At 35.7% G+C, this 17,028-nt stretch overlaps 1 protein-coding gene and 1 pseudogene across 1 annotated transcript; both read right to left on the reverse strand.

Annotated features, from left to right (window-relative positions):
- Positions 1-3,977: 3,977 nt before the first annotated feature.
- On the reverse strand, positions 3,978-6,370 carry LOC101299320 (annotated as a pseudogene).
- Positions 6,371-9,218: 2,848 nt separating this feature from the next.
- Positions 9,219-13,513, reverse strand: LOC101304399. The gene is made up of 8 exons (XM_004303739.1): positions 13,463-13,513; positions 11,427-12,111; positions 10,902-11,109; positions 10,699-10,775; positions 10,574-10,613; positions 10,137-10,209; positions 9,965-10,034; positions 9,219-9,808 (listed from the first exon to the last, which is right to left on the reverse strand). The coding sequence occupies exons 2-8, from the start codon at positions 12,054-12,056 to the stop codon at positions 9,440-9,442; spliced, it is 1,467 nt and encodes a 488-aa protein (XP_004303787.1). The 5' UTR covers positions 12,057-12,111; positions 13,463-13,513; the 3' UTR covers positions 9,219-9,439.
- Between the last annotated feature and the right edge of the window lie 3,515 nt (positions 13,514-17,028).

A 17,028-nucleotide genomic window follows, 5' to 3' on the forward strand; every position in this document is an offset into this window, starting at 1 on the left:
AAANAAAAAAATCAATATACATATTAAATATTTTTTGACAATTTCAATTTTCTCAATTTAACTAAATAGTATATAAAAATTCAAAAATACATATCAAAATATCTTTTTAGATTATTGCAATGCATACACCACATTTGACATACTATTTTTCATTTTGTTGCAAATAGTTATTCAAAGTTATCATTACTTGATATGTCAACCAAATTATATATCAACTTTTATTACATTTTTAACATGTATGACCATTTTGGTTACTATGTGTACTCAAAACATTTTTTACTTACAACTTAACAAACACTCAAAATGATTGTTGGTTCTCACAATACTTTTAAAAATAGTCTACCAAACACCTCAACTGATTCCTCTCACAGAAATATCAGAAGTGATTCTTCTTACAACAATTTTAAAAATGATTCTTCTCACAGCACAGTTGTCCCAAACTAGACATAAATGTCACAGTTCAGTTCAAGTTGAAATGCTTTTCCGGAGCTATAAATTAAGGAAACGCAATTAACTGATTAGACTCGACTGCAAATGAAGGTCATGTATGGTAAAAGGTAATAATCAAGTATCTAGAACAAGTTTCATTTTATGCACTAAAAAAAGTGCATTGATCAACACTAAAATAAATTCTGTTAAGCGCTCATACCCTGTTCTCATTGTCGACAACTTCAAATCACAGTTGCGTAAAGCTCACATGCGCCTAGTTTCGTTTTCTAAATTTTAACTACGAAGTATTACAAAACGATCTAAAAGCGTTGTTAATTAAATTTTCATTGTTTGGTTGTAATCATATTTAGAATTTGGAACGAGTAATAAATCAATAAGAAAGATTCAAATAAGGGAATTAAACATTGTTTTAGAAATTAATAAAGTAACTAAAACAAAATATTGCAAGGTGTTGGGGGCACTTTTGGCCATGTTGTACGATAATGAAATAAGCATGGCTGAGCACAAAATGTTATCCCTATAGTCTGAGTAAGTGAAGACTAGACCCAACAAACTTTAAAGTCAATAAATTCTAGGAAGCTTGTTGTTGTGTTACTTCCAGCAGCTTCTTCCTCAATCACAACAATGGATTGCTTACGTGATATTTTCAAAGAAGTGCATGGCAAAATGTGTGTGGCGTGGGAGCTAGAAAAGTATGAGTTTTAGAAGAAGAGATCCCAACAGTGTTGTTGAAGATACATTGGCCTCCATGAGTTGATGGAGTTCAAAGATTTCCAAGTTTGTGACAAAGGGAAGATCCGGCCGGTTTAAATTGAGGAAATTGAAGTTTCCTAGTCCGACTAAGGAAAGCTTCATGACGGAAGGTCTCTTGCCATGTAGGTTGGGATTTCCTTCTATATTTCTCATCTTTTATATGGGTAGATCTAGATATAGTTGGAAGGGTGTTTTCAAATATATTTTCAGTCTATTTGGAGATAAAGGCTGTTTAAGGTTTGTTATAGAAAGAGAGGTTGTGGTTTGTGATTAAGGGGATAGAGATGAGTTGTTCTATTCCTTAATTATTTAAGAGTTGTATTTCAATAAGGTTAGTTCCTTTTCTAGATAATTTAGATTTACAAAGTTGTTATGGAGCTAGTTGTCATCCAGTTCTAGAGGTTAGAAAAGGAGGCACGGCTTATTTAAAAGGAAGTGGTGCTAGGGTTTGTGGAGGGTGAATTCAGAGACTGTGAGAAAAAGAAAGAAAGAAAATTTTCATTCATGAGTGTTTGCTCTAGAGGTGTATTGAGTGAACATATATTCAGATCATAGAATAGTCCTGTGTGGCAAGAGACCTTCGTGGCTCCATTGAAGACCTTCGTGGCTTCAAGTCCTTCGTGGCATTTCAAGACCTTCGTGGCTTCAACGACCTCCGTGGTGTTATCGTCCTTCGTGGCAACAAAGACCTTCGTGGCAACAAAGACCTTCGTGGCTTTGTATTACACTTGACCGTGTTCTTCAAGTGTGAAGTAATTTTTACTTTTGAGAATATATTACTTTTGATCATATGTTGTCAAGTAATTGTAACATTCTATTCAATAGTAAAGTAAAGTTCTTCGATATATTCCGATGCTTATCTCATAATCGTTCTATCTAGTATTTTCAGTTGTGTATTGTTTAAGGTATTAGTTGAGGTATATGAGATAAGAGATTTGGACAAAAAGTGTGGAAAACTAAGGATGGGCTTGGGAGAGAAGAAGTATAGCAAAACTAGCTAGCCTCCTTCATTCTACCTCCTCTTTAGTGAATAACAGTAGGTATTTATATGCATTTTTCAGCAGCTAGAGGGAATCTTGGTTGAAGGTTTCTACTGTTGGGTAAATGAATGACTTGGTTTAAAGCGTTAGAAGCATGTACAAAATTTTGTATTGTCTTTTAGTTTGTCAGACTATGTCTAAGGTTGTGTGGTAGTGATATAAGTTTGGCAGATTTTCTATCGTGATTTATGCATGATTTGTTGTTGTGATATGGCTTATATAGGTTGTCTTATAAATCTGAATCCAAGGCAACATCAGAAATAGCTCGAAATGGTGGTGTTGTTGTTGTGAAGCCATGGTTGGTGGTGACGCATGCGATTTTCGTTGGTGGCGGGCTTGTGTCAACTACAGCGGCAACGATGCTTGTGTCTACAACATCGGCGTTAAGCTAGGGTTTATTAATGGGTTTAGTTGTGCTCGGGTCAATTTTCCTAGGGTCTTTTTTTGGGGCTTAGCAGATTAAGGTGGGTTCTATTGTGCCTATTCAATTGGTGCTTCATTTTTGCTAGTTCATCTTAACCTATTTTTGTGCATGAGATTATAGGTAATAAGCTTACAATAAAATGAGTGAATACGAATGAGTAGTTTTATCCTATGTATCATAGTTGAGTTTGTCCTCACAAGCCGCACGCCTTACCTTTTATCTTATATATCTCGAATGAAAGTCTATGACATTTAATTCAAAAAAAAAAATTATTATGCTTTCCATTTTTCCTTTAAATTCCATTAATTGTAACTTTCTTGATTGTAACCATTTGAAATTTGAATTGAGTAATAAATCAAGAAAGTGAAAAACAAATTAAGATATTAAAATATCAAAAAAATAATAAAAAGGAAAATGCCAAAAATTCTTCTTTTCATTGCAGCAAGGCTGAGTGGCTGACCATATTGGCATATCAGCATATGGCCATGCTATAGCAGTATAGCACACAATTTTGAACAAATACTTCCCTAATTTGCCCACAATTTGAGTGGATTCTTTATCACAGGTCGAGTATGGAACAGACGATCCTAACAACTTTAATCTGAATGTAAGCATTTTGGCGATGAAGATATTGCAATGGTTTTCAGGTAACTGACACTGATTTCATTGAATATCTTTGGCAGCAAGATCTCTTCTGGCAAATCGATCATGCCATCATTTAAAAGTCATAAAAGTGTGTTGGCAAAACAACAAGGCATATCTAGTAGTTTATAAATTCTATTGCGTAACAAATATGTTACCAAAATATACATCAAAAGAAAGAAAAATTCTACAATGTGTTAATGCATATGAATGATGTGATACATCAACTTTGTAAATTAAGTTCTCAAATAACTAGTAATATTAGTCCTCAAAATTGTAATATGAGTCCTTAAAATTATAAAATTGTCTAGTTACAACATTAGTAATCATGTGTGCTTAAAGTGGTAAAATATGTGCTTAAAGTGGTAATTGAGTCCTCAAAGTGATTAAAAAAAAGTTGTTACAACTTTGAGGATTTAATTACCACTTTATAGACAAACGAGGGCTAATGTTGTAACTAATTTTTTTTACAACTTTAACGACTCATATTACAACTTTGAGGACCAATATTACTACTTTAATAACTCATTTTACAACTTGAGAACAAAGTTGATGCATCACATGCATCGACACACTCTAGCCTTACCCCAAAAGAAGTCTACCATCACAAAAGATGTTCTCTTCAATTTTAGTCTTGTCTGAATATCTTACATGGACTCTTACTTAAGCTAAAATCTTGAAACTCCTTCACTGGTAGCCACATTAGCAAGCTCCATCTTCACATCACCATTCTGGAATACAATATCTTCAGCATCAATGGCAGTCTTCACACCTGAGCAACACTTATGTAATTGTAGATTATAATGCAGGAAAGCCAGATCACTCAACCATTGCTACTCAATAGGATTCCTTCCCTTTATGACCAGCTTCTCAGCTAGAGTCCTTTTGAGTCCATATCTTGAAGCACCATCACAGTTCTGGCTCAAAATTCTAATGGCAAATCTCTGCAATTCAGGACATTGTTTTCCATAAGAAGACCACCACATAGCTGCATCCAGTTTAACATGAATCAATTTCAAATATTGGTTTTCGATTGGCATAAAAACTCAAGCACCTAAATTTATTTAATTTTGGTTTGATAAGCACCTAGTTGTAATAGAGTGACAAAACATACAAAATAGATTCATGATTATACATTTTTATCTTCTTTACCTGGAGGAGTGTTTCTTTGGCCAATAGAACTCCCTTCCTTGAAACTACCTTCAACACGTACATACTCCTTGAGTTGAGTGTTTATTACATCTTGAATTGAAGGAGCTCGCACCATTTGTGCAATGCAGCACATAAGCCCAAGGTAAACCTCATCATCACAAAAGAAGTCACTTGAGTATTTAAGACTTGGATTAAGATAATAGTTAGCCCCATGAACATGGTTATGGAGAATATTGTCTCAAATGTGATCGATAACTTGCCAAAAAAGCATGTATTGGGGCTTTTTGTTTTTTTAACTCTTCTTTAATTCTCTCCTTCACTTGATCCATGGTTTCATATATGTGCCCCACAAGTGGCTTCTCAGCCTCAAAGATCAATTCAAGAGCGTGAACCAATGACATAGTTGCTTTTGAGACCATCTCAACACCAGTCCAGAAGGACTGATCCTCCACTATATCTGCTACCCTCTTGCTCTCCACTCTAGAAGCCCAAATTGACAAATTCCACTCCGACGAGGCAAACATGTCTTTTGGTTCCTACTTTTCATATACAATGCTATCTAAAGTCATAAAGGGCAATGCTCTTCTTATCTTGGAGGGCTTAATCAGGTCACGGTCATGAGTATGTTTCTTCACTAGCTTCAGGACTTCTTCATGCCCATAAATGAACTTTGTACTAATCTTCGCTTTATCCAAAATCGCCTTAGTGGAGGTGGTCATTCCAATCTTCTATGGCATCAGTTCAATGCAATGAGATGCACTCATTGCTCAAAACACTCCTTTGAGCTTATTGAACTCCTTGCCTAGAGCACTGACCCAGCCTGTTGTAGAATCTGCCACAATCTGAACAACATTGTTTGTAATATCCCACATCGGCCAAACGGAGAGGGGTTATGTGCTGTATATGTACATGCCCACCACCAACCTAATACGAGGCCTTTTGGTGGCTCAGCGGCTTCGGAGGGGATGGGTACTCCGAGGTTAAGCATGTCGATGCGAGAGCAATCCCAGGATGGGTGACCTACTGGGAAGTTGCTCCTGAGCTGCCGGAAACAAAACCGTGAGGGCCGGGGGCCCAAAGCGGACAATATCGTGTTACGGCGGAGCGGGTCCCGAGGTGTGACAAATTGCCCTAACATTCTTAATAAACCCTCCAATAGTGCATATATCACTTCGACATTGCCAATGAAAGATGAAACATCATGAGTACAGAGATAAACAGGGCCTTGGGGGAAGTTAACCAAAAAGTTAACAAGGTTTCTACCATTTTCATCAGTCCAACTGTCCAACAAGATGCTACACTTAGTAGTTGCCAAGTTTCCTTAACCTTTCTCACATATTCTTTCATCTCCTTCACTTCATCTTGAAAGATACAACCTTTGAGCTCTTCATAGCTAGGAATCTTGTACTTCACACCAGAACCGGAAACAGAACTTATCATTCTTATGAAGCTAGGAGAACTTGCAACAGTAAACTCCGAGCATGTTTCATAAAAGAATCTACCAATGCATCTCTGGGGGTCCATTGATACCGAATCACTTCTTATGTCATTACTACCTTTCAGAGCCCTCATTTTCATCAGGACTGACATGTTCTGTTGCACTGTCTTCTAACATATAATATGTATCTTCATCACTTTCACTCTGAGAATTAGAAGTTTGAGAAGTTTCACGCTTTTTTCGCTTAGTAGCACCATTCGAGCTGGAAGAGCAATGAACTTTCTTGGCAGGACTTTCAAACATCTTGTTTTTCCACAGCTCCTTCACCTCAACAGGAACCTCTAAACATGGTTTTACATCTGGCCCTACTCCTCCTAAATGGCATTTCAAACGGAAGATGCCGCTCACCTCTTTATCACAGTAGATGCATTGTACTCTACTCTGTTTACTAGCTATCAACAACTCTTCCATGGTCATCAATATTAGTTATTCGAGAAATGTCAGTGAAAACGTCCATTGTGTTCATCTAGCAATTTGGCAAACTAGACCTGCAATGCACATTAATCCTAAACTTTATAATCAATCTGAAACTTTCATCAAGTAAATAAACTACCAAACAAGGATCAAAAATATTTCATATTTTCCCTTAATCTGAATATGCACTTTCATCACATTTTCATTATGTCTACATTTTACTACATGAGGAAATTCTAATTTTACCAAATCATGCAAGTCGCTGGTGAAACTCAGTCTCAACCAAGTAATTAAACAATAACAAAGGCTTCAAACATAAATATGAAAGTCTTTTACCCAAAAACAAAAAACAAAAAACAAATGAATCTTCCTTTTTGCTAATCACCATGTTTCTCTTTACCAAACACTCTCACCAAATCTAACTTTACTAAATTCCACAAACAAAAAAAATCGAACAACTAAATCGTAGGTGAGACTGATGTGATCAAAAGATTCAAAACAGAAAGAGATTCCTTTCTCCCACCACCCACTTAGTCACCATATGAGAGAGAGAGGAAAAACAAAACCCCTTTCTTTGAGCCTTTATTACTTCTAAGAACCGAAACACAAACAAGAAAGAACTAAGAACAAAAGACTGAATCTTTAAGCATCTAAAATGTTGATCATTACACAAACATTCATCCCAAACTAACCACATAAAACATAATGCATATATGAAATTGAAGAAGAAGAAGAATTGAAAAGCGCAAACCTTGAGAAGAGAGAGAGGAAGAAGAGTGGAGCAGAAGCTGAAAAGGATGGAACAAAGATATTGAGAAGGTTGGAAACAATGGAGACTTGGTTGAGGTTTTAGACCCACTCACATTTATTATGTGTTTTTTTTGTGAAGCGTTATATAGCTGAGGACAAAATGACAAAACAAACTCTGACTACAGAAAACAACCCACACGCTGCCTATATTAGTCACCTTACTTGTCGTTTTGCCACTGATGCAAAGCCTGTAACACATCCAAGTGATTGTTCAAACTAATATATAAGTCATCTGATTGACTGTACCATTACAATAAGCAAACCTTAAAAAGTTCTCACAAAATTTTGATTACAAAGTAAATATTAAAAAGAAGCAAATTTTCTAGACAATTTTTTGTTTTGTTTTGGTTATATAGAAGCAAAAGTACTTGAGATCAACAAAGAGATGACATAGAATAAGTTGAAAAGCTCACACAAGATCATATGGGAGTAGCATGAGGAGGGGGAGAACTGAAGGAGACGACTCCATGGCTCTATATGACATCATCTATTAGATCATAATTCTGGATGCAATGCATCCTGCAGGTTTGCTATATTTAAGGAAAAAACTCAAAAAGAAAAAATGTAATATGACAAAAAGAGCAAGTCTTGTAAGGAATTAAAAATGGTACACCTACGATTGCAATATGGAGGTCAAATTCTCCCACTTTATTTTATTTTTCTAATTTAGTAAGATTTCTATATAATCTATTTTAAGTTGAACATAAGTCTTGTTTGGTTTAATTTACGATGACTCAATGTAAACACTCTTACTTTAATAAAGTGCTACAGATGTTAATTATCGGAACCATATTAGTAAGAGTTATTGTATGTTATATGTTCTTTGCAATTAAGTGGGTGACTATTCCTATTTTCGTATTACCATCTTTTTTTGGTCCAGATGATTAGTTTCATGAGAATATACATATATTAAATTTTTGGTATTAGGAGGCGAAGTCCGATAGTTCATTTATCGTTCTTGAATAGTGATTCATCATTCATGTGTGTTTGTGACCAAAGTAGAAAACAATTCATTTGTATTAGATAGATAGAAGGTTCAAATTTTTAAAGAATTAATTTGTGTTTGAGACAATTCAAATTCTTTGTAATGAGTAGTTGTGGTGCCTCGACAAATTATAAAAAGAGTGTGATTCTAGATTTCTAGTTACACCACCTCTCGTTCACACCACATTGTAATAGATGGTTCTTACGTACATATCATATAAGCATGTAACCAACAAATTAATTAGAATGTGATGTGCACAGAAAGTGTGACCTAAAATCACATTTATTCTTTGCTTAAGATTAGTAAAGATCGAACACACAAATTAGACAATGTGTTAGATGTGGGCTAAAATTTAGGAGAAATAAGTAGAGTTTTACTTATTTCTAGCATCTTTCTGGAGATCGGCTGTAGGAGTGTAGGACACTGTAGTTCTTGAATAGTTCTTAGCGATCAGTTATCAAACTTTCCCAAAAAAAAAAACAACTTAGTTAGGAGTTTCATTTCCAATTTAAATAGTTCTACAGCATCAGTGATTTCTCCAGGTTCCTTTTAGATCATAGTAAAGTTCGAAACCTTTCAATACCAAACAGACAATCAATCCAGTAGACGAAAAATTCAAAATCACTCGAGACTTAATTCATCATTCTATTTTGAACTTCATCACTAAGTGCCTCCATAGGACTATTTAAACTTGCAGTTACTTCCTGAGTGTCTTGCTCGAACACTTTCAATTTCAACTTGTTGGAACCCAATTTGAATGCAATGGTGAATCCATGGATATTGCCAAAGTGTCACGAGTCACGGAGTTAGCTGTAGAACTGAGATTGCCAGTGTAAGGAACCAGCTAGCAATGCTCCAGGAACTGACTGCTTCATTCTGTACCAAAGTATCGTATGTTTCACACTTCTCTTGTCATTCGCACGGTCTAGATTAAGCTTCACAAATCCCACTTTTGGTCCCTGCCGTCATCTTAATCTGCTACTTAAATCTTCTCATCTTCTCAGCTATTGTACCATGGTGACTTGGTCTTGGTAGGACGGTTTGGTAAATATAAATACGCTGTATATAACTTAATGCTTATGCCAAATGCACTATACTAAATCAAGTGGGTTCTCCAACTGAACTTGGCTAGAATAGCTGATTTTCTTTTTCATTGAACTACCAGCTGGGTTAAAAGATATGAATCGGCATGTCTTAATTACAACTTTACTTACAAAAAGCCTGAAAGTTCTATACATTACACTACAAACAATGGACATTAATTAGTGCAGCTACTGCGAAGTAGTAGTAGGAGTAGTAGTTACCGTTGCCGAAGGATTTTCAACTACTGGGTCATCTGGTTTCTCTTCAATACGAAGCTTTTTAGTGTATGCGTGTGCCTCAGACTCACTACAGGCAGCAGCTTTATGCTTCAGTGACAGAGGTGAATCAGGTGATGATGAGTCGGACGCAGCTGGTTGTGAAGCTGATATACAGGCTGATGGGGGAGGCTGCTGTTCAGAGTCTTTAAGGGAATTAGTTGTCAATGACGACAAGGCTTGTGGAGAAAGTAATGCACTACCGGCTTTCTGTTGTTCCTCCAAGATCTTCTCCAAGTACTTTGCATGCTCCTCTATGCGTAGCTGAAGAGACCTTTGAACCTATTTAGAGATACAGATGAACAAATTTAAGCTACAATGACACATTGACACAGAATAATATGGTTCTATTTGAACAACTATTTGACAGCGGAAATGTGGCGAAGGAAAAATTAAGCATATTAATAAATACAAGCCAGCTATTAAGCACTCGCTCACCTCAAGCTGCTCATGCAGTTGTTTCTGAACTTCCATTTGCATGCGCAGAGCCTCAGTGATATGGATGCTCCTACGAGAAGAAAGATCCAGTTTCTCAACACTAAGACAAACAAGATATATGAATTCAATTAATTGAGAAAGAAAATACAGAGGGAGAGCAACGTTAACTAACCCTTTTCTTCGTCCATCGCTTTCATTTCCACTTGAAGCAGCCTTCTTTTCTTCAGAGCTAGAAGCCTTCTTATCTAAAGGGGGAAAGGGAAATTGGGAGTCAACAACTTTAGAGTGAGCTACGGAAAAAAAATTCATCATTTCGGCATTTCCACTTTTGACATTTGATACACATGACATGAAGCAAGATGGATGCAGAATTTGGAATTATGGAGATGACCATCAAATCTATGATGACTGCAATCAATTTATTTAAAATCCTTCTATGCAAGTACTCAAGCAGTCATATCATGTTAATTTAGTTCTCAGGTTGCAGCAGTCCAAAACATAGATTGAAGCTCCATAATTGAGATTACAAAGTCATTATTTCAGACAGATGACTGAAATTTTAAGGATATCAAGAACCTGATATTAATTAATTTCTCATATATTCCATACCTTCTTTTTTCTCGGGCATATACTTGGCAAGCCTGTACTTCTGCAGATGACATGAAAATAACAATCCTGAATCAAATAGTACAATCATTCCCAAATTCACCAGATAAATGAAAGATGAAAATTACCTGCAAGTGGCTTTTCACATGATAAATGGTTAAACCCTCAACATTCATAACTTTTAGTACAGCTTTTGGAGTAGCCTCTGCACTTCAAATTAAACTAATGAGTTGCAAGCACAAATCATAATAGACTATAACTTAATAAAAGAGCACTCCTATTTACAAGAACAACACCACATGACATAATATAGTAAAAATTTAGTATTTACTTTCAGCTCCATCAAGCTTCTTAACAGCCTCTACAAAACGCTCATGAAGCTCAGGTGTCCACCGCATTCGTGGTCTATGTGCAGAGGAAGGCCCAGGAGAGGGATGACTTGAAAGAGCATCAACCAGTGGTGCTGTCGAGCCACAACTCTTACTACATGTCAATTCTATCGTTGGTTCTGATGAGGCTCGAGGAATATCATATATTTCCTATACATACAATATACAAAGAATTATTAGTGAGCGTATGACAAGCAAAGTATTTAAAACTCAACTGAACTATGAGTCATTTATAAATCAAGCCATTCTTTTGAATATCACATCTACATTGAAGATATAAAAACTCTCTGTTTGAACTGCCTGCATGTGGCTCAGACACCATTATGGAGTTTACAAGTTGATAATCCCAAGTTCCCAACCGAGACTTTATGTTGTTATAAATGAAAGCCAGTGGTAGTATCAATGAATTTTCTAGAAAAAAATATTCAATCAAATATGTAAATGAATAACTACTACACAGAACTTACATCAAGCCGTGGATTTTCACCATTGTCCGTGATAGCTATGTCAAGTTGATCAGACAAAAACTGAAACTCCAATTGCTCTGTAAGTGCCATAGTGTCACTTCCACAGCCGATTTCATGGAAGCTACCATCAGAAGCATCTCCAGTCATATTAAGGAAGTCTTTCATGAGATAGTCTGATTGTTCATCATCGTATTGATTACTCATATCCTGACTTAAAAGCAATGGAGATGTTGAATCAACAGCAGAATTGGACTGGCTGTATGTTGGAGGGTGGGGAAGAAATGGCAGATTTCCAAGCTGCCTGGAGGTTTCAGAAGTTGATGAAGAAGACTGATACAAACTTGTACAAAAAACAGAAGAACGTGAAAATGTGCTCTTGACACGTTGAAGACTAGATTCTCGCATATTGGTAGGAGAGCTAAAAGATTCTGTCCGCATGAAAGGTGAGAGGCGAGTGGATGAACATTCATGGGCCACTGAATTCCTGCCTTCTGATTCACAACCCAAAAAATCATGTGCCGGGGATAGGGATGTACAGTATGACTGTGTGATTCCTTTGGTAGTCCCACTTTGTGTTACTGAACTGACTCCATGGAGACTCATGATTGCAGATGAAAGCCCTACCTTCATTGATGTATCAAATTGGTGGTGAAATGTACCACAATTAAGTGGAGATTGTGTATGTCTAGATTGGGATACAATGAGTTAGAATTAAGGATTCAATGAGATGATCAAAACTGAGATATGGTTGCAGAACACTGAACACTATTTTAACACTTGAGTTTCATTAAAATTCAAAATCCACTCAGAGAATCAGTAGCGACTAGCTACATTTGCACAGTAAAGTACTTGGAGGTGAAACGACCAAGCCAAATCAAGCACGCCAAGCAAGCTGTACTAGGAGATATATAAAGCATAATCTTCTCAGCTTGAAGACAATTTTATCAGGTGGAGGACCATCTTCTGAGGTATAAAAATCTGAAAAGCAGACCACCAACAAAGGTGATCAGAATTGTAGCATAACAATTTTATACAGACATAACAAATCGAGTCATTGATTGTCAACAGAAGATAATAAAAAAAAATCAATCTTTTCATTTAAAAAGAGGGAAAAACTGTTTATGAACACCCTTGATATATAATCATCTTATAAATAATGGAGCAAATAATTAACTGATCCAGTTTTCATCCCCATATGCACAACTTGTTCACAGAATCACAGTACCAGAAGCCTGATACGTAGAACTGGTTTACTGTACACAACATTAACTTTTGACTGTTCTAAGTTTACACTCGTACCATTTCTTAGATCTACAGGTAAAATTTAATTGCTGCAGAAACCTACTGCTTGGATGATGAACAAGTGAGACTAATTTTACACCTATCAGACACAAGAAGGTGTGCAAATTTTTTCTTCAATATCAAAAAATATGCCACAAAGTTCACCAAAAACCCGGTTAATTGAAAACAGAAAATTAACCTTTCAGATAAACTGTACTAGCATTATGAACAGCACATGAAATTCTCAACATCAATATGTTGTTGTAAACAATGTAAAGATTCTGCTCCAGTTCACTTGAAGAAGGTTGAAACAGTCAAATAGGATACGTCTAATGCAAAAATAGCCCCTAAAGAGTCCACAGGATAACTCAACCAACATCTAATACTTCCAAAATGGAGAAGTCTTCAAGATCAAAGAGAACAATCTCAGTTGAGTTGATGATCATTCCTCCTCTAACTGAGATATTATTATCACAAATTCAAAAAAAAAAAAAAATCAATGAAAGAAAAGAGGATCACATGGGAACATCTCTTAGTGATCTGGAAATTTTCCTTCAAATCATAGCCACACAAAAGCCACATGATTCACCACAAAAGTACAAAACCAATCACATAGGCTCATGAGAGCAAAAATCAACAGAAACCCAACTCAGCAAAGATGCCCAGATAAAAATATTTCAAAAGAAAAAAAAGGACAGAGATGTATAACATATAGATACATGACATATACAGATACTAAGATAAGAAGGACTTGCCTGAGAGAGACAGAGATCTTGTACTTGCGGAGATTTCGCAACTGAGGAAATGAAATGCTGAGTCAGTGAGACAGACACGCAGTGTCTCTCAAAGTACACCAAAAGTTAAGGCCGCTGTAAAATGTAACCAGAGTTTGACGTTGTAGTAACAAACTCAGAACTCAGAGCTCATAAAGCTCGAGTCTTTGGGCTACTGGGTTCGCAGAGACAGAAATGTTATCTCTCTAAATCTCTAATGTGAGCTAATGGCCTTAGGCTTTGGCTCTCGGCCTCTCGTTGGGGTTGGCTGCGGGCAAATGATTGAGGAGGTTTGTGTATGTAAGCAACAGGACTCTATGGAAGATTGAGAAGACAAAACAGATGACGTATGCGACTTTTTGGGTCACGCGAGTTGTGAGGAGAGGTGAGAGCACGGGCCAATCGGAGGAAGGTAATTGTCAGATGAGAAATGCCAAATGGACAAGTGGTTGTTTGTCGCTAGATAATCTCTCATGGCGTCACAACTTTGATTATGCTGCTTATGTAAGTACAACATAAACAGTAATACTTATGTAAGTACAACATAAACAGTATTAGAGACGTTTAAGCTCTAATTTGGGTATTTTATGAGGATAAGAATACAATAGGGTCATTTCGAGGACTTCCTCGTTTTACTTTTTTACTTTTTCAACACTGGAAAAAACAAACAGAAACCTGAAATACAAAATTTTTCCAAAACATCCCCCTGAGTCAAATGGAACGTTGAAGACACAATAATAGGGAGATAATGGAATAAGATAGCTGGAGATGGATATTCATGAGCATAGGCAGGAAGAAATTCAACAACGAAATCAGTCTCTCTGTAGATATGTCGGAAGATGTTCATAGACTCTAAGTGGGAGGTCATCTTGAAAATATCATGAATTAATTATAAACTTGATTCTCCTAAAAATACAAGTTTTGTTTTGCAGAAAGTCGATGAGAAGCTCAGAATCACACTCGAAAATAACATTTGGAATATTGTTAAGGATGAATGTGTGCAAGCCATGCTGAAGGCCAATTATTTATGGTACCAAGACCCTCGTTTTACTTTGTTAAGTGATAAACTTCTTTAACTTGCTTTGCATCTATAATCCTATTTCCTTCTTTTCTTGGTGTCATGACTGAAATTTGAGACTTATTATCCATCACTAGTTGCTGGAAAAGGCAAACTCATGATTAACGCTGGAAATTTCCTGTTTCCTTCTTTCTTACACCTATATATAAATACTTAAATTCATTAACGCTTAAAATTTTCATCAAAACCTACAAACTGAACGGTAAATTAAGATGTCAATGTGTGTCATTCCACATCATTTTGGCTCACCAAATTCGATCGATCTGTCTAGCTACTTTTTGCAATGGAGTTGGAATGCATATTTTAGTTCATATATAAAATTTAAACCAGCTAGAACGAATTTTAACAGTATTATAAACCATACGAACCTAGCTTAGTTTCTGATTTGATAACCCTTATTCGATCTGCTGCTTAAGAACCTAAGACGGCTACGTAATCTAGCTAGTTGAGCACTTGAGCTTAGAGAGAATGATACACAACAAGTAATGCTATGATTTAAGATAAGGTTCACACCCTAATATTGATGAAGGTTAATTTTCCCTAAATTGACAACAAGGCAACAAGCAATGCTAGAAGTTGATGATAATATGATTATGAAGGTTAATTTTCCCTAAATCATACACAAGCGCAACTTGGCAAATGGCTTTCCTTGTTTCTTCAGCCCCAACTTCAGATTCAACTTCTTTAATTTTCTTTGTGTCCATTATGGTTGGCCAGGTTTCTCATGTTGGTGTTAGCTCCACAAACAGCAGTTGTCAATTATTATTGAATGGTTTTTGTATCGAATCATAGATTTCATTTGATTTTTGGCGTTGGACACCAAACGAGTGGATATACGCAAAAATGTGCCCTTTTAGTGTTAATTTTTGAGATGCAGCAAATATTTTCTGGATCCATACTATTGATTTCCATTTCACCACTTAAAGTCATACAAACATTTTTATTTAACTGCTAATTTTACAACAATATGCATGTCAAACCAAGGAAATAACTTGGGTGACCAGCTATGGTCATTTATAGATGACAAACACCAATGAGAGATGGACAAATGTCAACAATAATTATAAACAAACATGTCAAATACTCAAAACTCCCATGTTATGTCCTTAAATTACAACCAAACCTTTTAAAATGAACATGTGTCCCATATTCATTGGCTGTAGTCACTTTGTCACCGAAGTTGGGTTCTCAAACCAATGACCATACAAGAAAGAAATTAAGATGTGTACTTCTCTACGGAAATGACATCTATTATTTTATGTACTCGAACTTTCTTTTGAATAAGTAATATCCAATTCTAATCCGAATCTAAACCAAGTCCACAATTGATCAACCGAGTGACGACATATTGTTTAGGAAACAATAATTAGTCCCTTTCGGAGTTTCGTTGTTTATATAATCATGAATCCTATAATATTACTTTAAGATATACGTAAACAAATGAAGCATAATCATGATTTAGGACAAGAAACAATTTTTTTTTTACTTAAACAGATCGATCGAGGAGCTGAAATTGAACTTGTAAGGTATTACTGAGGTCTAATGGTTGTGGATAGTAGAACTCATATTAGGGAGTTTAAGCTGAGGTTTGTAGGTAATAACTTATGTTCTATTATAAAGAGAACATACATGTTACACAAGACAATGTTTAACTTGCTAAAAGAGAAAAATAAAAAATGTGGATTGTAAAACGGATGATGTAAATTTTTCAATTCCCTCGTAATATTAATATATTATATATTGTTTTTGGTTTGAGTTAATGTTAAACCTTTCTAAATTTTTTTATGTCAAGTTAGAAAGCAATGATTTGATTGGTATATTAAGATTCCACTATGAGCTCATTAGCCCTCTCCTTTTGTAGCAAGTGGATCATATTAGTGGTGTAGTAATCAATAACTAGAAAGTACTGCTCCATTTGACATATGCATGATATAGACTTGCATTTTTGGCTGTTGCATATGCAATTATTTTTGCAAGTTACAAACATGCAGGCCTACTTCTACTAAGTTATTTTTGGAAGTTTTGGTAGTACAGATTGTCAAACATGAAGGTAAACAATTTGGTTATCATACAATTAGAATAACAATCAAGGTTGATCCGATCTTATACATAATGATAATTAATATATATATATATATATATATCAGTTCATATATACACTGATGGCAAAGTAACTAGGGTTTGAAGTTCAAGTCATTCTGAGTTTCACACTCATCAAAACCAGTGAGCGATCGATGATTCGAATCTAAATTACAATACGTAGGACAAAAGACTGAGAACGTGAGAAGAAATAAGAGCCGTTGTTGCTTGATTCCGAGCTGGAGTATGATAAAGATCGATGTAGAGATGGTTAATATGACCTTCTGTACTCAATACAAATGATGGTTACATATGGATCATACGTTTCAAACTTGCAATACGTACCCCAAAAACATCAGTATAGTTTGAGTTTGAGTTTTGGTTTGTCTTG

The sequence above is a fragment of the Fragaria vesca genome, linkage group LG6, assembly GCF_000184155.1.
Source record: "Fragaria vesca subsp. vesca linkage group LG6, FraVesHawaii_1.0, whole genome shotgun sequence".
Lineage (NCBI taxonomy): Eukaryota > Viridiplantae > Streptophyta > Magnoliopsida > Rosales > Rosaceae > Fragaria > Fragaria vesca.